General features: G+C 35.2%; 2 protein-coding genes across 2 annotated transcripts; one reads left to right on the plus strand and one right to left on the minus strand.

Annotated features, from left to right (window-relative positions):
* The first annotated feature begins 7,790 nt into the window (after window positions 1-7,790).
* On the plus strand, window positions 7,791-9,193 carry LOC131989150 (carcinoembryonic antigen-related cell adhesion molecule 20-like). The gene is made up of 2 exons (XM_059354349.1): window positions 7,791-8,108; window positions 9,014-9,193. The coding sequence occupies exons 1-2, from the start codon at window positions 7,904-7,906 to the stop codon at window positions 9,181-9,183; spliced, it is 375 nt and encodes a 124-aa protein (XP_059210332.1). The 5' UTR covers window positions 7,791-7,903; the 3' UTR covers window positions 9,184-9,193.
* A 7,658-nt stretch (window positions 9,194-16,851) lies between these two features.
* LOC131989332 (Fc receptor-like B) lies at window positions 16,852-20,576 on the minus strand (the record flags this gene model as incomplete). The annotated part of the gene is made up of 4 exons (XM_059354522.1): window positions 16,852-16,976; window positions 17,750-18,085; window positions 19,169-19,429; window positions 20,453-20,576. Coding segments are annotated over 4 exons (846 nt in total), but the record flags the coding sequence as incomplete, so codon positions are not given.
* Window positions 20,577-22,486: the final 1,910 nt, after the last annotated feature.

Raw genomic sequence — 22,486 nt, forward strand, 5'->3', positions numbered from 1 at the left:
GGACAAGAAGTATGAAGCGTCTCAGGCCTTCTTATTGTCCTCTTGACAGCATCCCTCCCCGTCTCTTGAAGGATGTTTTAATGTTATTGGGCCCTCCTTGTGTTACGGATCTGATTCATTCATCTCTGATGTCTGGATGTGTCCCAGCTGCCTTTAAACATGCTGTGGTCCAGCCCCTCCTCAAGAAACATCATCTAGATCCCTCAGTTTTATCTCATTCTAGGCCCATCTCTAAACTTCCTTTTCTTTCTAAGGTTTTGGAGAAGGTGGTCAATGAACAGCTGCAGTCTTTTATTGATCTTAATGGCGTCTCTGAGAAGCTCCAGTCTGGTTTTAAGTCACGCCATAGCACAGAAACGGAGCTTTTAAGGGTTTTAAATGACCTTCTGTTAACAGTGGACTCTGGTAACCCTGCGGTCCTGGTCCTTCTGGATCTGACAGCTGCCTTCGACACAGTTGACCACAACATTCTCCGTTCTCTCCTAAACACCTGTGTCGGCATTAAAGGCACCGCTCTGAACTGGTTTGAGTCCTACCTGTCAGATAGGAGCTTCTCTGTGCAGCTGGGCCAGTTTTCCTCAGACTCTTCCCCTCTGAGCTGTGGGGTGCCTCAGGGTTCTATTCTGGGGCCCCTCCTCTTTTCTATTTACATGTTGCCATTTGGATCCATATTTCAAAAGCATAACGTCTCATTTCATTGCTATGCAGACGATGTACTAATATATGTGCAGGTCTTATTAGACTGCCTGAAAGACACCCAGTCGTGGATGGAAGCAAACTTCCTCTCAATTAATAAAAACAAGACTGAGATCATTTTATCTGGCCCACAAAATCTTTTAGATGGCTATGACAGCTCCATTGGTAGCCTTGAATCTCTGTGTCAACCAGTCTGTTGAGCACTTTAAAACATTATTAAAAACCTTTTATTTATTCTCCTTGGCAAGAATCCTTGGCTTTCTTTAACTTTTTTACCCTTTTATTTTTCTTTTCTATCTCTAACTGTGTTTTTAGATCGAGTTTTTATTAATATTTTATTGTTTTACTGTTGTTAGTATTTTATTGTTTTCATTGTTTTTATTTATAACTATATTTGTATATTGTATGATTTTTATTGTATTTTAATAACTGTACAGCACTTTGGTCAACTGAGGTTGTTTTTAAATGTCTATAATTAAACTTTGACTCGACTTGACTTAATATTTATGGGTAGGTGAGAGTTAAACAATGACGTAAACTAAGTTTCACCAACAGGGGGCGTCTCTTAATGTCAGATCAGAACCTGAGTGTCTTTGTCTGGCTCAAAGTTAAAAACTAATACAGAGGAACAAGAAAGCCAATATTTCATTATTTCTGTTTTCTACATATGTTGAGCTGATATCTACCAGCAGTGGACTCTGTGCTGAGTTGATGTTGTTGATCAGTGGAGTCTGATGGAGACAGAAGGCTCTCCAACGTTTTCATAGTGCACCGTACCTTCATCTTCATCTTCATCATTACGCTGCTGTGAAAAACAAAAACAACATCCTTCAGATTCTGCATGAAAACAAATATTACACTGAAAAAGTCATAATTTGTTGTTTAGACTCACATTGTTTTCTCCCATCTGTGCTCTGTTCCCTGAAAAGACAAAATAAAAGAGTCAACTTTAGCTTCCAGCATAAAAATCCAGGTGAATTCAAACTTCCTGTTTTTAAAAGTGTCTTCTGTGAACGTTGTCACCTTTAGTTCTTGTCCACATGTTGACTGCAACAACAGTTATGATGAGAGCTGCTAAACCCAGCAGCACATAGATGATCCTCCACCAGCCTGGAGAGAGAAGTTAGAAATGTTCAATATAGTCGCAGGTTTCATCATCATCACACATTTGTTAGCGTGTTCTTGTGCTCTCCGTGTCTCTGAAAGTGACTAAAGTGTTTTCTTTACATACATCAATCAATCAATTAATCAATCAGACTTTATTTTATGTCACCTTCCATACAAGAGAGATGCAGCACCAAGTGCTTTACATAAAAAAGGAGAAAGAAATCATAATAATATCAATATTAAAAATAAGAAAACACAGAAACAAGCAAACACCCTCCATCCTGTTAAAAACAAAGCACAAACTGAGGAAGCTCCATCTCAACATGGAGCAGAGAGGAAACACTGGAGGCAGACTAGAAATTAATTAGATAAAAAATAAAGTAAGGCAAGAAAAAATAAAAATAAAATAAGATTCAAAACAATAAAAGTCAAATAATATAATAATAATAATAATAATAATAATAATAATAATAATAGGTCAATAATAATAACAATAAAAAGTTTTAAAAAGTACTTAAAAAAGATAAAACAATGAATAAATAATTATGAAGTAGAGCATGATATATATATATATATATATATATATATATATATATTATATATATATCATGCGGTGGTTGTAGTTGATACTTTCATTGTTTGTTTAGTTGTTGTTGTTGTTGCGGCCTTGTCACCTTATGGAATACAAAAACAATAAGCAACAGATGCAACAATCATCCACATCAGTTTGAAGTGAGTTTAAACAGCTCATCATATTCTCACCTGGTTTCTCACCTGAGGACTGAGGAGGGCTGAAGGGGAACAGAAGCACCTGTTCACTGTTACAATCTGTCACTTCACATTTCAATGAGTCGTTCTTTGACTTCTGATTGAAGTCAGATGTTGTAAATGTCACTCCTGCTGAACAGCGATCCTGTGGTGTCTCTCTGCCTGTGACATCATTTCCCTCATGCAGCCACTTCACTGAGTAGAAACACCAACCACCTTCATCCACAGAACACAACAAGTTGACTGTATCATTGTTCTTCTGTTCAGTGACTGGTGAAGATGGAGATATTGTGAGAGAAAGACAACAAGAGTAAAATTAACTTCATCACTGGAATCAGAATCATTGTAATATTTCAGTATTTTGTTCTAACAAGACAGTTAAACTTTATGACTTAAATACTCACTGCTGACAACAGAGAGGTGAGCTTCATCATATTGTCCTGATCTGATCTTTATGCAGGTGTAATAACCACCATCCTCCACTGTGACATTCTTTATAACCAGAGAACATTGTTCTGTAACACTCAGTCTGTCTGATTTAGTTGCAGCATCTTTGTGAATCTGTCCACGATCAAACAGTGTGACTGTCTTCTTTGAATCAGTGAACAACCAGGTAACTTTGTCACACTTATGATCATGTTCCACATCGTCACAAGGCAAAGTAGCTTCATCTCCAACTCTGACATAGGAAGATCCCCCAGCTGCTTCTGTTGATAAAATATAAAAAATGAACTAAAATAGGAATTTGTCTGTCATGTTCATAATAAGTGTGATGATAGTTTGAGATAAGTTTGTGTTTCTTTGGTTTCAAGGCACATTTAGTTGTATAGCACCATTCATACACATTAAAGACATTAAATAGACATTAAAGCACCAGAAGCAGCACTGTGTCTCATATTTGGCTCCAAGAGTTCACTAAACTCACCACGTTACTAACTAAACTTGTGTTCTTACCTCTAAAGCTGAACAGCAGCATCACAAATGAAGACATTATAATCCATCTGAATTCAGCCATCGTGCTTCTCTCTTGGTGTCTCGCTCTCAACTGTCAAAGTCTCTGACCAGCTGCTTCTTAAAATGAACACAGAACACATGTTAACAGTAGATGACGTCTTGGTCATCAACAGAGGAAGTTTAATGTCTGAAGATTGTTTCTTGGTTCCTCATTCTATCTTGGCACTAATTTATTAATTTATGTTTTCTAAGAAGGAGAAGTATTCAGATGAGAATGCGTCTAACAGCAGAGCTCTGCAGGTTTTACCCTCTAATGCTGACCAGATAAACATCACAAACACTAACTACACTAACAAGGATCTGACAGAACTGTTGGTGAATAACTTGAATGTAGAGCATCAAGTCTCCAAAACCCCAGAACAGATGCAGCAGCAGGTCTGTCAGAATTCTCCCGTGGCTATTCCAACATACAAAGTGATTATGTACATTCACTGAGTCAATATTTAGAAAATAAAACATATATTTCTCGCTAGAAATGTGATCAAAATCCATTTTTATGCAGAAACTAAGTCAAAATATTGATTTTTTCACTAAAAATGAGAGAACTGTCCGCCATGTTTTTTGTTCTGACCGCCGGGACCTTGAAAGTCACGTGACTTGGAACAAACCAATAGGAACAAATATCCATGGAATAGCCACGGGATATGACTGTCATTAACTTGCATTGTCAAGGTCAAGGTCAAGGTCACGTTTATTTCTAGAGCACCTTATATACAACCAAGGTTGACTAAAGTGCTTTACATAAATGAATCACAACAAAAAATCCAATGCAATACAAGATACATAATTGAATAACAATAAACTCACAAAATAAAAATAAAAGACAATTTAATCTAATAATATATGAGATGAGATGTACAATACAGCACACAGAAACGACTTTCTTCTCACGCAGGTTCAAAAGCCTGGGAGAAAAAATGAGTCTTAAGAGAAGATTTAAAATTGTCCAATGTCTTTGACGACCGGATATGCAGCGGTAAACTGTTCCACAGCTTCGGGGCAGCCACTGCAAAAGAGCGATCGCCTTTTGTTTTTAGCATTTAGGCTCATCCAGGTAGGACTCATCAGACCTCAGAGCTCTGGTCGGTCTGTGAACCTGTATCAGTTCAGTCAAATATGCTGGAGCCAATCCGTTTAAAATTTTAAAAACAAACATCAGGATTTTAAAATCTATTCTGAAACGGACAGGAAGCCAGTGCAGAGAGGCCAGAACTGGGGAGATGTGTTCACGTTTCTTTGTGCCTGTTAAAAGACACGCTGCAGCATTCTGTACGAGTTGTAGGCGTCTCAATGAGCGCTGGTCTAAACCTACATACAGCGAGTTGCAAAAATCCAGTTTTGTAGAGATAAAAGCATGGATAACCTTCTCCAGGTCACTAGGAGAGAGGTACGGTTTTACCTTGGCCAAAAGTCGCAGCTGGAAAAAGGCACTTTTGACCACATAGCCGATTTGCTTATCTAGTTTAAAATCACCGTCGAAAGTGACACCAAGGCTCTTAATGACAGAGCAGTTTTATGAAACCAAGGAGGGGGGCAGAGCATCAGCACAGTCGCTGTAATGTTTATGACGCCCAAACACAATGACTTCTGTCTTGCTGAGTCTTTACAATTCATTTGTAAGGGGAGATAAATCTGAACATCATCAGCGTAACAATGAAAGGACACATTATGTTTGCGGAGAATGGAACCAAGGGGCAACATGTACAGTGTGAACAGTAAAGGGCCTAGAATAGACCCTTGAGGCACCCCACAAGTAAGAGGGGTCACACTAGAAGAGAAATCTCCCAAATGCACGGAGAAGCTCCTATCGGTAAGGTAGGACTGGAGCAGCGAAATCCGTGTCAGTTTCACGGAAATTCGATGGATTCTGTGGCTATTCCACGGATTTTGAGTAAAGCAAATCCGTGGCTATTTCACGGATTCCTGTGAGACCAGGTTCGGGGAAGTTATAGTTTCTTTCTACAATAAACCCTGTATTTAATTTAAAGAAATATACTTTCAATGCCAGAGTTCAGAGGGTTAAATAAAGGTTTCATTATGGCTCAATGTTGAAACCACAGTGCGTCAGACCCCAACAGCATGAAGAAAAAAAACTGCACAGGAAGAGGAAGTCATAATGAGCAACGAGTTCAGTGAAGAGCTCAGTCAGTCAGCATCACGGCAGCATGGAGGTTACAGCTCTCTGCTTCAGACTGGGTGAGTACCAACTCAATCTAAGATTCATATATTCTTCTATATCAATGCATCTTTGGCTGATATTTTCATTTTTCTGTCTAGTGACGGTTGTAGTCATTCTGTCGGCTGCACATTTTCAGGAGAGCGTTACTCAAAAATATGGTGGGTAGCAAATACTTAATCCTTAAAATACAGTTCATGCATTTTTTTTTGCATTTTTCCTAAAACCCAATCCAAGTTAAAGCTTGAAACCAATTAAAACTTTAAAATTTTTTGGTAACACTTTACATTAACCATCTATGTGATGTTTATAGATGGTTAATCAAGCAATTATTATTAACCATTTACAAAATTCTATACATATTTAATCTTTAAATGTTTACAAGCAATTTCTTAAAGGCATAAGAATCATTTTGAAATCATTTACGTACTTAATATGGTGTTAAAAATGTTATAACGAGTGTAAAGCTATTAGTAAACTAATAATTATGTTTGTTTATGGTAAAGTAATCTATTTGGCATTTATAAATTATAGTTCAACATTATTACATTTTCTATTTACCATTCTAAATGGCCTATATACGGTTTATAAATGATGATTAAACATCTGTTTACAATCTATAAATGATGGTTATTGTAAAGTGTTACCAATTTTTTTAACCTGAATAGAAAATTGACCTGAATTCAAATATTGCAAAAAGTAAATTCACTCTAATGCTCATGTTGAGAAAGGAATACCAGAGACATGAACTTGTTTTAGATTTCTGATAGTTTTGCAGGTAATTTTTATGTTAGGAGATTATATTTTAAGCAGTGTTTTTCACTGTTTGTCTATTTCAGGTGCAGCTTTCCGTACAGTGTCGAACAGACTTCAGTTCTTTGAATATGAGTCCGTCTCTTTTCACTGTGAGAGTGCTGGTGGCTCGAGTCTGAGCGGGATTAGAAATCGTAAAGAAGTCATTCAGAAGTGTAAAATAAAGAAGACCTCAACACTTCATTGCACCATTCAAGAGGCCTATGAGTCAGACAGTGGGGAGTACTGGTGTGAGACCAAAACAGGAGAGAAAAGCAACATTGTCAACATCAGCGTCACCTGTATGTTTGTTATACATCAACACCTGCTAATTCACAATTATTTACTTAATGTTTTCTTCAGTTCTTTTCCAGTTTGATAGAAATTGCCTAAGCTAAGCAGATATTTTTTCCTTCAAATATTTCTTGATTTACTAGTAAATGCAATAAGCCAACAACTGCTCCTAAACAGTGTGTAAGTGTAAACATTTTATTTGGGGTCATAAAATCACAAACTTTTTCCGATCTGTCCCTAAAGTCTAAATTTAATCGTTTTTTGTCTTCAGATATAAAAGAAATCACAGAAACTACAATAAGTAAAATAGATATAAGTTATAAGATAAGTTGCTTTCTACAGAACTTAATGTATTTATGTTGTTCAGCTTTTTATTCTGCCACAGATCGGGTAATATTCGTCACTATGCAGACAATACACCGCTATACATAACTATTCCATTTCTGTTTTGTTTTTTTTATAGCTGTGTGATGTTAATTTATTTTTTTAATTTTCATCTTAAATGCATTAACTCTGTGCATGTTGTAGCCCAGCTTCAAAATCTTATGTAAACACTGTAAAAGAAAAGAAAAAAATAGTTATTTTACAGGGTTTTTCTTGTTTTTTTAAACATTAGCTGCAAATGCCATAAAAAAAAGTAAATTACCTTTATTACAAATATTAACCAAAAAAATACATTAAAATAAAAGTGGGAATCTGTAAATTATTTTTATGGCATATAACAGTAAAAGAAATCTTAAAACAAACAAAAAGGGTAAAAAGTCTAGCAGCAGAAGGTGCCAAACACTTACCATCATATTACATTAATTAAAAAAAAATATTATCCATATTTGTAGATGATTCATCTGTAAAGAATGTTAAAGTGTGAAAATCCAGAATAATAATGCAAGAATAAAGGCTACACTATAAAAAAATACATATATATTTGTTTTTTTCCCACAGAATTCTATCGTGTTAGGTCAAGGTTTTTTGTACGTAAAACGTCTCTAACATTTGACTTTTTCAACATGTCGTTCAGCTGGTTCTGTCGTCCTGGACCTTCCTGCTCTGCCTGTGATGGAGGGAGACAAAGTGACTTTGCACTGCAGAAACAAGACAAACTCCACCAACCTACCAGCTGCTTTCTACACACCTGCTTCCTACAAACCCAGCTCATCCGGGAAAATGGTCATCAAAGATGTTTCCAAGTCTCATGAAGGACTCTACAGCTGCAGCATCCCTGGTGTCGGAGAGTCACCGCGAGGCTGGCTGACTGTCAGAGGTGAGACACAAGTGTTAGAAAAACATATAAAGTGTGTAAATGTTAAAAGGGAGCCAATATGAAATGTGCAATAAGCTTCAACTACAACTACATTGTAAATTGTAATAAGTTCACTTTACTTAAAAAAAAGTTAGGAAACCGATTGCCTCAAAATCTCCAAGTAAAGTAGCTAATTCATTTCAAAGTGTCACAGCTAAAAATAATTGTGTTTAGACAACTCAGATAATGGCAGTAAACTTGAGTATAGTTAACTCAAAATCATTAGTTAGGTTACTTACTTACGCTCTGAATTTGGAGTAATACCCTCAACAATGTATGTAACCACACTTGAGAACCCCTGTATTTAAGGTAAACTTAAATAGTTTTCAGCCTGGGCCCCATTTTCCATGTATTTGTGTTCAGAACAAAAAAAGTTTAATTATTAAGCTTTGTTTTCCATTCAAACTGTTGTCTTTTGTGTCTTCGTTTCAATAACTTATCACTTTTGGTTCAGCTTACTTGAACATATCAAGGCAATCGGTTTCCTGATATTTTGCTAGTAATGTGAACACTTACATTTGTAAGGATAACTTATTTTTATGAGTACTGCCTAATTAAGATAACTCACAAGTTTAAGTAGTCAAAATTGACATGTTATAGTCAACCTAACTAATGATTTTGAGTTAACTTTACTCAAGTTTACTGCCATTATCTGAGTTGTCTAAACACAGTTATTTTTAGCTATGACACCTTGAAATGAATTAGCTACTTTACTTGGAGATTTTGAGGCAATCGGTTTCCTAACTTTTTTTAAGTAAAGTGAACTTATTACAATTTACAGTGTACTTTCAACAGTTAATCTTTACATGCTTCTCAATTTGGTCATGTTCCCAGAAAAAAATTAATGTCTTTCGTCCCTTTGTCAGTTTTAGAAAAACAAAAGAAGCGTCTTGTCCACCATCGCCCCCCTCATGTCCTCGTCCTGCTGTGGATCGCCGTCACAGTGTTTCTGGCGGCTGTGATGCTGCTGCTGCTGCTGGGATTCACTCATATCAAGAGACAAAGAGGTACGGATTCTATCATTGTAGGTAAATAACTTACATTGAAATACTTGAAAAATAAAAGTTACGTATGGCATCCGATAACACTCCAGGTTATATGTATAGCTAATAATTCATCAACTTATTCAAACGAGGACACAGATTTACTTCGCTTTATATTCTATTTTTTATTTTCTGGAATGCACACAGCAATATGAGTTTCTGAGAAACGAAGATGTTCAATAACTTTAACCTCTGAGAGAGTTAAAAGTGCCTTTGTGTGACTGTCCCTCAGGTTAAGGTGACAGTTTCAGATTGAGACGTGCTGCTCAGCAGGACTGAGCTGTCAACTATTTTTGCCTTCTCACTGAGTCACACTCTGTGTTTTATTTAAGATGCTGCAGTTTCTGCTGAAAATAAAAGCCCAGAGTCAAACCAGAGCACAAAACCACAGAGTGAAGAAGGTGAGAAAGTCTGTTCATAAGAGTATTTATAGCTAAGTTCATCTGTCTGTCACACACTGATCTGTTCACTCTGCTCTAACTGTAAGTGAGACTCCACAAGTTCACATATTTTATATCACAAAAAAAGGTGCCCACACACTTAATGGACCCTTCAAAGCAAAGCTGCAGACATTTCAACATTGTATCTTCATCTGGTATAAGATACACATGTACACTCATTTGTTCCCTCACTAATGGTCATGTACATTTAGAGTTAATTTAATGTATTTAAGATGATGTTTGTCCAGACCAAGGTTATAAAAGTTTTGAATTTTTCATTAGTTTTAGTTTTAATTTTGTTGTCAATTTTTGTTTTCAAATTCAGTTAGTTTTAGTTAGTTTTTAGAGTGAGTTTGCTAGTTTTGATTAGTTTTATTTTTTGGAAAATGCTTAGTTTTAGTTTAGTTTTTATTAGTTTTAGTGTTAGTTTTAGTTTTTTTTGTAATGGGGTATTTGTTGGGTGCCAGATTCAATAAGGTCACAATAAATGTTTCCTTTATTTCCTTTGTCTGATCCATTTCAGCCCCAATAAGTTTATTAAGTCATAAAACCAAATAGATGAAATTGATTTCATATCAACCTAAAAGGTTTACGTATGAAAAAAGTTGACAAAGACAAAAAATAAGGACATTTTCACTATAATTTTAGTTAGTTTTAGTTAGTTTTGTAACCACAAAATACAGTTTCAGTTAGTTATCGTTTTTTATAAACTCTCATTTTTATTTTTATTTCAGTTAAATAGCCACGGGATATGACTGTCATTAACTTGCATTGTAGCCAAATCCGTGTCAGTTTCACGGAAATTTGAGTGATTCCGTGGCTATTTCACGGATTTTGAGTTAAGCGAAATCTGTGGCTATTTCACGGATTCCTGTGAGACCAGGTTCAGCAGGGAGACAATGCTAATGTAAAGTTAGAAGGAATTATTTTTTTGTGCTGGGCCGTATTCCCTGGTTTAACATGATGGAAGGGGAGGAGGATGGGTCGAAAAAATGTCCAAATTTCACCAGGAGAACACAAAAACAAAAGTAAACAACTTTTAACGTAACTTGTGTTTTTTATGTAACTTCTGTGGTTCACGACACCCTCATAACTACTTCACTTCCAGCATTTACATCATTAATTTCTTGTGTAAGCTGTTGTTTATAACATCTAACCAGGACGTTTTTTGCCCTAAACCTAGCTCAGTGGTTTTGGGGCCTAAATTCAAAGACACTGCAGCTTTTTTTTTACAACCGTGAACAGCACGTGTATGTTTGAAGCAGACAGTAGCAGCAACACAGAAGCAAAGAAATGCACTGCTGTGGATGGGGGGAGCAGCAAAACGTATATTTAGACAGCTTAAAAAATTAATCAGTTTACAATTAGAATATTTTACCTTGCTGTCAGCCCGTTTAAGTCTATGAGGGGGAACTGAAGTTGTGACCTAAGCTCTCTTCAAAGCCACCAGACAAAAAGTGAAACTTTACTTGGAGTTGCTGTTCTACCACTGCGTTAGTGTGTTTGTGTTGTGAAGGAAATTTGGTGTTTCCTGCATGGTGGGACAGCTCCCACATGGTGAGAAGTAGGTGGCGACCTACTTGATATTCAAGACACAAGGCATTGTGGGAACTGACTCTGTGAACTTAACAATTCTAACACCATGACTGAGGGGAACGTGTTGACCAGTGGGCTCTGTCCTGATGTGATGCATAGGGCAGGAAGATAGGGCCGCATTGAGGCTTACTAAAGAATCAATGCTGGGAAATACAACAGACATAAGTCGAGCGGTGTACGGGACTTTGTTGTATTGTGAAAGAGCTGTTCGGGATTTTGCGGTGTATGGAACACGAATGTGCTAATAAAACCTGCTGAACAGAGTATTGAGTGCTTTGTTTTTGGCCAGCTCACCCACTAACTTAGTGCAATTGACCAGAATTGCCACGACAGTGTATATGTGTGACTTTGTTGAATCAAACTGGTTCTTTTAAGAAACCACAGTGAATATTAATAAGTGTCTCATGTAACCAAACTTTTAACATAACCAGGCTGAAATTATACCTTTCTGTTTGAGAAGGAAACACCTTTAGTTTTTAATGTTTTTTTACATGTTTAGCTGTGGAAACACGTATCTGTGGTAACACATCTGTGGTGAAGTAGACCATAGGTGAGCCTTGAGTCCAGAATATTTCACCACGTGTAAAGTTTCTGTGTCTTTTGTCTAACAGACCACAAAGAGCAGAGACTGCTGACAGAGGAAGACTGTTGATGTCTGCAAACGCAGAAGATAAACATAATAAAGACTGTTCTGCAGCTGTAAGTTCAACTTATTTGTGAACTTTAGTCACTGTATTTACTTTATTTGTGAGTTAGTCATTTCATATGGGTGTACTGAAAATGGCATGTAACAAAAATGTGTTTCTCAATATTGTATGTACTGAATTTTGTTTATTCTGCAACAAAAAGAAGAATTGAATAAATTCACATTTGATGTACTGTTGAACTTTTTAAGCTGAATTCATAATAAACTATGGCAGATGTTTAAGTTAACACAGCATCAGTTTCTATTTTTAATAGAGTGAAACAGTTGAACCACAGTCACACTGAAGAGTTTCCTGAACCAATGCTAATGCTAATGCTAACGCTAACAGCTACAGGGGGTGTATGTGTATGTGCATAGCTCACTATTGTAATCACTAAAATGGTGCAAAATTGTACATAAAATGTTTTAACCCATAAGAACCTATGGTGACACGGTGTCACAAACATTTTAAATGTTCTAGTAATGTTCATGTATGTTTTCTCAAGTACATAAGTGTGTTTTTCAGTGTTCTACAGCTACAGTAGCTTGTTGAGAAGCCGTCAAATGAGGCAGTGTTATTTATATTTATTTATTATTGATTTATTATTATTTTGTTACTTAAAAACAAATCTGAAATGGAATTTGTTGTTCAACAGCACTATTAATGTCACAATTTTTACATATGTGGTGGAGATGCAAAGAAAAAGGCACATTTGTGTTTCTGTAAACAGAAAATGTGTCTAGTTTTATTAAATTAAAAATAAGAAATATCATAATCATAAATACCATAAACCAATGTAACGTATATGTCACATCACAGATCTTTGTTATTTAGGGCTAGTATTTTTTTATTTTTTAAACATCATAAATGTGTTCTATGTGGTCCACTTGTTCTGTGGTATATCCCCCATAATGTTCCTTTTTAAGGGTAACTGGGTCTGGGTTAGATAGTTTATTGATGTTTAATCATCATTTATAAACCAAATATAGGCCATTTAGAATGGTAAATATATAATTTATCAATGTTTAACTAACTACATCATTTATAAATGGCAAATAGATGGTATATTAATGTAAGTTTATAGTTACTTTACCATTAATAAATCCAATAAATTGTTTATTATTGTTTTAGTTGCACTTATAACATTTTTAACACCATATTAAGTATGTTAATGATTTTTAATTTTGATTAAAAATTAATTCTTAAATCTTTGATTCATATACCTTTAAGAAATTGGTTGAAAACATTTAAAGATGAAATATGTATAGCACTTTGTAAAGGGTTAATAACTGGTTTATAAACCATCTATAAACATCACTTAGTTGGTTATTGTAGATTGTTTGTGTAATTAAACAAGCCCCCTCACCGCCACAGCCAAGGTTATAATAGTTTTGGATTTTTCATTAGTTTTAGTTTGAATTTTGTTGTGAATTTTTGTTTTCAAATTCAGTTAGTTTCAGTTAGTTTTTAGAGTGAGTTTCCTAGTTTTAGTTTAGTTTTTATTTTTTGAAAATGCTTAGTTTTAGTTTAGTTTTTATTTTTTGAAAATGCTTAGTTTTAGTTTAGTTTTTATTAGTTTTAGTGTTAGTTTTAGTGTTTTTGTAATGGGCTATGTGTTGGGTGCGAGATTCAAAGAGGTCATAATAAATGTTTCCTTTATTTCCTTTGGTTTATCATCTCAGCCCCAATAAGGTTATTAACTCTTACAGTTCTGGGTGTTTTGTATTTTGGTTCTAGTGTAAACATCCCAGTCTCAGTAAACATATTCACCATGTGTTCCTGCATGTTGAAATAGAAACACTGAATTATGAATGAAAAAAGTTGACAAAAAAAAACGAAAACTAAGGACATTTCCACTATAATTTTAGTTAGTTTTAGTTAGTTTTGTAACCACAAAATACAGTTTTAGTTAGTTATCTTTTTTAAAAACTCTAGTTTTTATTTTTATTTCAGTTAACGAAAATGTTTTTTCAATTCTAGTTTTCGTTATTTCGTTAGTTTTCGTTAACTATAATAACCTTGCCCCACAGACCACAGAAGTTGTTTTGGTGACTGTGGCATATGGTGTACATTCATCATCTGCTTTAGGTTCAGATTAAATACCAACTTGTCCACATTAAACTCTAATAATAGTATGGTTTTATGGTTTTATTTTATTTGCACAGTTAGAATTACATAAAATGACAAAGATAACATAAAATGTAAAGTGCAGGAGAGGCAGAAAACCCAGATGGGCTGATTTATTTAAAGCCTCCACCTAAATTTTCATTAGAAAGTAATAAACTGATAATAGAAAAAACAAATGTATAACATCAACAAGTTATAGTGACAATAACAAAAACAATTAAAAACAAAGATGAACATGTTAAAAAAGTGTATTTGTGTGTGAACTAGAATGTTAAAACAGCAGTTAAATGAGCTTTCAGACATCTTTTGAAGCATTTCACAGAGATGGAGTCCTTTGCCAGATGGGAAAAGGTTTTTATCCATAATTTATTCCCTAAATTGAACAATAAATTGACCTCTGCATGTCAGAAATCTTGGAGGATGAAGATCTAAAGATTGACGCGTTGAATAAGAGTGAATCTGAGAATTAATTTTGAAATAACAGTGCTTTGGAAAGTTTTCATGATCTGAATATACCTTAAAAATAAAAACACATATTTGAGAAATATTGATGTGATGAACAGAAAGTATGTGGAGTTTCTGAAAGAGGAACAGATGATCATGTGACTCAGATCTGGTTCTCTATGGAGTGTAGTAGGAAAGGTGCCCAAACTATATTACAATATGAACGATATGGATAAATTAAACTATAATAAAGTGTATGAAGACAGTTTGTAGTTACCAGATTACTAATCCTCTTAATTATACCAATAGATTTGCTTATTTTTTTGCTAACCCAGTGTATTTGTGCTTTCCAACTCAAACTCTCATCAACAAAGATTCCCAGGAATCTTTTACATGATGCAGTGGCTGATGACTCTTACAAAAAATATTGCGTGAAATAAATTTAATCAGACAATTGGGAACATACAATACATTTTTGATGAGTATATTACATACAGCAAGAGGTCATAACCTCAGACTAATAAACTGCTGTTTATGCAAAACTAATAGCGCCTTTTACATAAAAACAAATAATGGGTATCAATGTGTCAATATGTATTTCACAAAGTTAATTCATTAATTACAGTCCTTACATTGCAAAAATAATATCTGGGGTCCAGACAGCTGACGGGGTGATGAACCAGAGGACTCGGACTATTTATTCCCCTCCTGCAGACCTGATGAAACACACATTCAACTATCTTTATAATATTCTCATTTTTCTGTCTGCTCACGTTCTGCACTGGTTACCACAATCACTTCCTAACCTAAACAACATTTTGGAAAACAAAAAAAAACAACAAATAGGTGGGAAATCATAAAAAAAACCCACATGACTCCATGTTTTAATGGTCATGTTTGGGCTCTGGATCCGTGAACGATTGAGGTATTTTGGAAAGCAGTGTGGCTGACCTGTGAGGAGTTCCCCACGGCTCAATCCCTGGGCCTCTTTTATTTAACATTTACAGCATTTAAAACAAAAACAACAACAATAACAAAAAATTAATTACCCATTATGTGCAGGAGACAACCGGATGCACATAGTGTTTCTATGACGACAGCGATAGTTTTTTCGTAGATCTTTGTTGCCCCAATTTATTGTACATATGTTTGAATGCCTTTTATTCCCATTCAATGTTTTTAATGTATTAAGTAAAATACTATAAATCTGCTTTGTTTTGACCACATAAATGGGAACTCCAGCTTAATTTAAGGCTGTTGGGGAGTTCTGAATGCAATAAGACAATATCTTTGTTCCTTTCACTTGTTTTTTCTAACTATTTATTGACAGCATCATACAAGCACAAGGATTCCTGATATATTAATTACCCTTTAAGGCCCCGTTTACACGAGGACGCTCGCGGGTAAAAACGACAAAATATTTTATGTGAAGTGCCTTTCGTTTAGACGGTGACGGCGTTTTTGGGGCTTAAAGACGCAAAAATCTGAAACCACCCTCCAAAGTGTAAAAGTGTAATCCTCTCCTCCGTAGCGTGTCGTCTACACTGACAAGACACAAAACTCTGATCTGATCTGCTCACGTCACGTATGTGTTTACGTCACATACATGCTCCAGGACAGGAAATAAAGAAACGTGGGATTATTTCCATGGTGGGACCTTCAAGCTGCTCTGGCAGCTCTAATAAACTTACAGGAGTCTTTCCACCAAATGTCCAGGATATGTACAGATAGTATTAGTGAACAGAGAAGGATCTGGAATTACCTCCATCACATTCTGGATGCAGCGATTGGTGGGAGGAGCCAGACGGCTGTGAACGAGACCTGGGAGATCTAGTGATGGAGGAGAACTTTGTGGAAGGAGTAGCTGATGAAAATGTGTGGCGTGAAAACTTCTGCATGCCCAAAGATGCTCTTATGGCTTTAAGTGATGCCGCCTGGCTGCATACAATCCAATTTCACACACTTTTGCGTCACCGTATGCAGCAGATTTCCTCCTGAAAACGCTCGTCTAAACGAGGAATAAAAAGTGAAGACGAGACGCCACTTTTGCGTCTTCTGTTCAGACCGTCCTCGTGTAAACGTAGCCTAAATCTGTCTTGAGTTAACTGTCTTTTCTTAGTACAGAACCCCTCTGCCTTTTTCTATCTCTTATTTTCTCGTGTGGTTTGTGTTTGACAGGCTCTGGATTATCAGCGTCTAAATAAAACGCATGTGATGTGCAGTACTGCCTTTTCAAAATAGCTCATGCATCAGACTGTACCTCTGTGGTTTTCACTGTAACATTCTCTAACAACAGCATGACACAAGTCCCGACATATTACACACCACTTCAACAGCAGTGAAAGTTAGATGATAAAGTTATTATTTCCTACGTGCCTCTCGGTGTCCAGCAGTGCAGCAGTCCCAGCAGCAGCAGCATCATGGCCACCATCACGGCGGTGAACACAGTCCTCATGAGGAAGTGGAGGTGACAGGAATTATCTCTGTGAAGGGCTGCAAAGACAAAGACAATATGCAAAGACAATATTCACATACCCAAAACTAAGAGCATTGTCTAACTGTCAAAACCAAAACTACAGCTTTTGGGAAACAAATTGTTTAAGATTTGACGTGTTCACTTGGGATTTTTCTGCCACTTTTCTTAGTTTTTAACAGAGATGAAGAAACAAGAAGTGTTGGGTATACTGACACTTCAATACTTCTGCTAACTGTCTTATTTAAAATGGAAATATTCACATCATCCAATCCCAATCCAATCCCCCTTTATTTGTATAGCACATTTAAACAACACAAACGTCTCCAAAGTGCTGTACATAAAATCAACAATAAAACAAACAATTCCATACACCAATCAGCAATAAATAATAAGTGTATCAATCTAAAATGATGCCATAAATAAAACAATACAATCAAACAGATAAACATAGTAAAATAAAATAAAAGACGTAGTTAAAAGTAGTAAAATAAATAAGAGGACCACAAAACTCATGCAGTGTTAAAAAGCCAGGGAATAAAAATGGGTCTGGATCATTTACACCATGTAATTATATGTCTCATATCAACATGATCAAGAGTCTCTAAAATCATGTAATCTGGCAGGCTCTTCTCTATTCATTAAGTGTAATTGTTCTTTTTGCATATTTCTCTTCACCTCCAGACACTCATATTTTACAGCATATATTGTACTTCATTTTCTAAAAAAGGGACACTCTATAAACTTAAAAATGCATTTTAATGACTTTGTGTTGATATTTTAATAATAAAGGTATGGTGGGGTGTCCCCAACACAATTTTCAATGTGTACAGAATTTTGTCTTGCTGAGGTAAAAAACAAACAAACAAACAAACAAATATCTCACCTTTAACAGTAATCCAGCTCTCAGGTGACTCTCCACCATCAGAGATGCTGCACTTGTAGAGTCCTTCATCAGATTTAGAAACACGGTGGATGGTTGTGTTTCCTGTAGAGCTGCTGATGAAGAGGAGGCCATCTTTGTAGAAATCAGTCCGGTTTGATGAGGTGGTCTGGGTCCTGCAGCTCAGAGTCACCTGGTCTCCCTCCACCACAGGGACAGCAGGACTCTCCAGGACCACTGGACCAGCTGGACAACATGAGCTTCATATCTTCAGTTGAATAAATCAAACTTTGATTTGCTGATACACTACCGGTCAAAAGTTTTAGAACACCCCAATTTTTTCCAGTTTTTTATTGAAATTCAAGCAGTTCAAGTCAAATGAACAGCTTGAAAGGGTCCAAAGGTAAGTGGTGAACTGCCAGAGGTAAATAAAAAAAGGTAAGCTTAACCAAAACTGGAAAATAATGTACATTTCAGAATTATACAAGTAGGCCTTTTTCAGGGAACAAGAAATGGGTTAACAACTTAACTCTATGGAGTCTTGGGCTATTTTGTCCATTTTTGAATTCTTTTCATGTCTTTGTAAGTCATTTTGTGTCTTTTTTTGGTCATATTGTGTCTTTTGGTGTCTTTTTTGTCATTTTGTGTCTTTTTTTAGTCATTTTGTGTCTTTTTTTGGTCATTTTGTGTCTTTTTTTAGTCATTTTGTGTCTTTTGGTGTCTTTTTTTGGTGATTTTGTGTCTTTTTTTGTCATTTTGTGTCTTTTTTGTCATTTTATGTCTTTTTTTGTCATTTGTGTCTTTTTTTGGTGATTTTGTGTCTTTTTTTGTCATTTTGTGTCTTTAGGTGTCTTTTTTGTCATTTTGTGTCTTTTTTTGGTCATTTTGTGTCTTTTTTTGATGATTTTGTGTCTTTTTTTGTCATTTTGTGTCTTTTGGTGTCTTTTTTGTCATTTTGTGTCTTTCTTCGTTCTTTTTGTGTCTTTTTTTAGTCATTTTGTGTCTTTAGGTGTCTTTTTTGTCATTTTGTGTCTTTTTTTTTGTCATTTTGTGTCTTTTTTTGATGATTTTGTGTCTTTTTTTGTCATTTTGTGTCTTTTGGTGTCTTTTTTGTCATTTTGTGTCTTTTTTGTCATTTTGTGTCTTTTTTTAGTCCTTTAGTCCAACATAAAATGTGATTTTGAATCTTTTGTTTTACTTTCAAAACACTATCATGCTCAATAAAGAATGTTGCAAATGTGCATTAATTTCAGAGTACACTGAGACATTAAACTATTATTATTAAACTGTTCTCTAACTTTTGACCAGTAGTGTATGTTGGAGACGTACCAGTGACGGAGATGTTGACCCTGTTGCTGCTCCCTCCTCCTCCAGTCTGACACCAGTACTCCCCACTGTCTGACTGGTAGGCATGTCTAACGGCACACAGGGACCCTGAAGACTTCCTCCACTTGTCAGCACATGTGGTGAATTCTCCATTAACTATCCTCACCACCTCCCATCCAGCCGAGCCATTCAAACTCTCACATTTAAAAGAGACGGACTCGTATTCGAAGAGTTGCAGTCTGGACGGAACAATACGAGCTGCATCTGAAACAGATAAAAGATAAAGGTTACTTTTAATAACTGAGGCTCCGTGAAAGAGAGTTTGTGTCTTTTTTTGTCATTTTGGTGTCTTTTTTTGGTCATTTTCAGTCTTTTTTTAGTCATTTTGTGTCTTTTTTTGTCATTTTGTCTTTTGGTGTCTTTTTTGGTCATTTTGTGTCTTTTTTTGGTCATTTTGTGTCTTTTTTTAGTCATTTTGTGTCTTTTTTTGGGTCATTTTGTGTCTTTTTTGTCATTTTGTGTCTTTTGGTGTCTTTTTTTGTCATTTTGTGTCTTTTTTTTGGTCATTTTGTGTCTTTTTTTGGTCATTTTGTGTCTTTTTGGTCATTTTGTGTCTTTTTGTGTCTTTTTTTGTCATTTTGTGTCTTTTTTTGGTCATTTTGTGTCTTTTTTTGGTCATTTTGTGTCTTTTGGTGTCTTTTTTGTCATTTTGTGTCTTTTTTTGGTCATTTTGTGCCTTTTGGTGTCTTTTTTTGTCATTTTGTGTCTTTTTTTAGTCATTTTGTGTCTTTAGGTGTCTTTTTTGTCATTTTGTGTCTTTTTTTGGGCACAGACTCAGAAACAACCAGCGAAACGTACACTGAAAAAAGAACCAACTTAATTGAATTGTTTCATTTGGTAACACCTAAATGAATTAAGTTCTTTCAAAATAATTTAAGAAGTTACATTAACCCACTGATGCCTAAAACTTCCTGTAAAACCTCTGGGTGATTTTAAAATAAGCCCCTAAAACCTGAAGTTTTTCTGGAAATTCAACAGAAGTGTCAACGCTTCTCCTAAATAATAGATTTTTCAGCCTCTGTAGCAGATAGAAATGAAATTCAAAAAGTATTTGAGAGCTTATACAAATACTACAAAACGACATATCCGCTTTCCAGGCTTCAGTGGGTTAACACAATTGATTTTAAATTAATTTGAAAGAATTTGGTGTTAATTTGGTGTTACCAAATGAAACGATTCAATTAAGTTCGTTCAACTATTTTCTTTTTTCAGTGTACTTTGACTTACCGTGTTTTTGAGCACAGCTTTGGTGAATTTGTGCAACGAGCAGGATCAACACATCTACTGAAGAGGAAAAGATAGAATGAGAATAGATTACTGTTAGATAGATTACTTCAAACTGCACAATACACCATTAAACAGAGTGACTCACTCAGTCTGAGGCAGAGAGCTGTGGCCTCCATGGTGTCTTGCTGCTGACTGACTGAGAAACAAGTCGACTGGTGATGGAGGTTAGAACTTCCTCTTCCTGTCTCATGTATTTCTGCTGCTGATACAACAGCAGGGTTGAGTTTTATTTTTGCAAACAGAGTGTGTGGGAGGGTCGAGTTTTGAACACTGCATCTACTTTAAGGCTTGGTGGTAGTATCATGCTCTGGGGATGTTTGACTGCTAGAGGTGTGACGATACAATCAGCTCACGAGACAAGATGAGACACGACATTGGGTTCAAGAGGATGAGACAAGATTTTAAGAAAACTACAATGAAACAATATTTGACTGGACCAACAGACTTTTATTTAATGGAGTTGCACATACACTACTGGTCAAAAGTTTTAGAACACACCAACTTTTCCAGAATTTAATTGAAAATGATGCAGTTTAATGTCTCAGTGTACTCTGAAATTAATGCACATTTGCAACATTTAAAATCCTTTATTGAGCATGATAGTGTTTTGAAAGTAAAAAAAAAGATTCAAAATCACATTTTATGTTGGACTAAAGGACTAAAAAAAGACACAAAATGACCAAAAAAAGACACAAAATGACTAAAAAAAGACACAAAATGACTAAAAAAGACACCAAAAGACACAAAATGACTAAAAAAAGACACAAAATGACCAAAAAAAGACACAAAATGACAAAAAAAAGACACAAAATGACTTACAAAGACATAAAAATAATTCAAAAATGGACAAAATAGCCCAAGACTCCATAGAGTTAAGTTGTTAACCCATTTCTTGTTCCCTGAAAAAGGCCTACTTGTATAATTCTGAAATGTACATTATTTTCCAGTTTTGGTTCAGCTTACCTTTTTTTATTTACCTCTGGCAGTTCACCACTTACCTTTGGACCCTTTCAAGCTGTTCATTTGACTTGAACTGCTTGAATTTCAATAAAAAACTGGAAAAATTGGGGCGTTCTAAAACTTTTGACCGGTAGTGTATATTTTGAAATGTTTTATTTTAACTCTTTACATGCATGATGTAGGCATGAACTTTCAATAAACTTCTTCTTCCACCAATTTAAACTAAAACTAACATTTATAAAAGTTAAAATAAAATTAAATATTTCTCTCTTTTTTTCAACAAGCTGCTGATCGGGATGAAATGGAGTTATGAACATGCAACAAAATTCTAAGAAACAAGTTAGAAACCTTAGTTATTAATACCTGACATAATAAAGACGCGGTGCTCTGCTTGAGACTTTCACCATCAGATTACTTTATCTGAGACAACATACAGACACGTACAGGCCTTTTTTCTGAATCTTATCTAATTAAAGAGTGTCAACTTCTGTAAAAGAATGAGAAATGATTTCATTGGTCCTCTGCTCTGTGAAGCACAACAATTTACATTAGCCTATATCTGTTTACATTTTAGTGAATTGGGACAATGAAAAGTATTTTTTAAGCTTTGCTTCCTGTTTTATTTTCTACTCACAATGAGACTTATACAAGCACAGTTTATATTCTTACCTTTGTAATTCATTTATTTATACAAGATTTTCAAACTCATCATTTCTTCAAAGTAATAAAATATACAAAACATTAGTGAAAAACAGCATTTAGCACCACATCGTAACCATCAGCCATTACACATTACACTGTAAAAAATGTTTGTGGAAATTACAGTAAAAAACTGTCAAATTGCATCAGAAATAGGTCGTAAAATTAAACATTGTACATCACCGTAGTAGATACTTTTAATTACTGTAAATCAAAGAATAGTATAAAACTTTAAATTCTACCGCCATAAATTGTAGAAAACACACAGTTTTGCTGTAAAAATATAACATTTCCATGTAAAGTTAATGGAGAAAT

This window comes from Centropristis striata, chromosome 17 (genome assembly GCF_030273125.1).
Source record: "Centropristis striata isolate RG_2023a ecotype Rhode Island chromosome 17, C.striata_1.0, whole genome shotgun sequence".
Lineage (NCBI taxonomy): Eukaryota > Metazoa > Chordata > Actinopteri > Perciformes > Serranidae > Centropristis > Centropristis striata.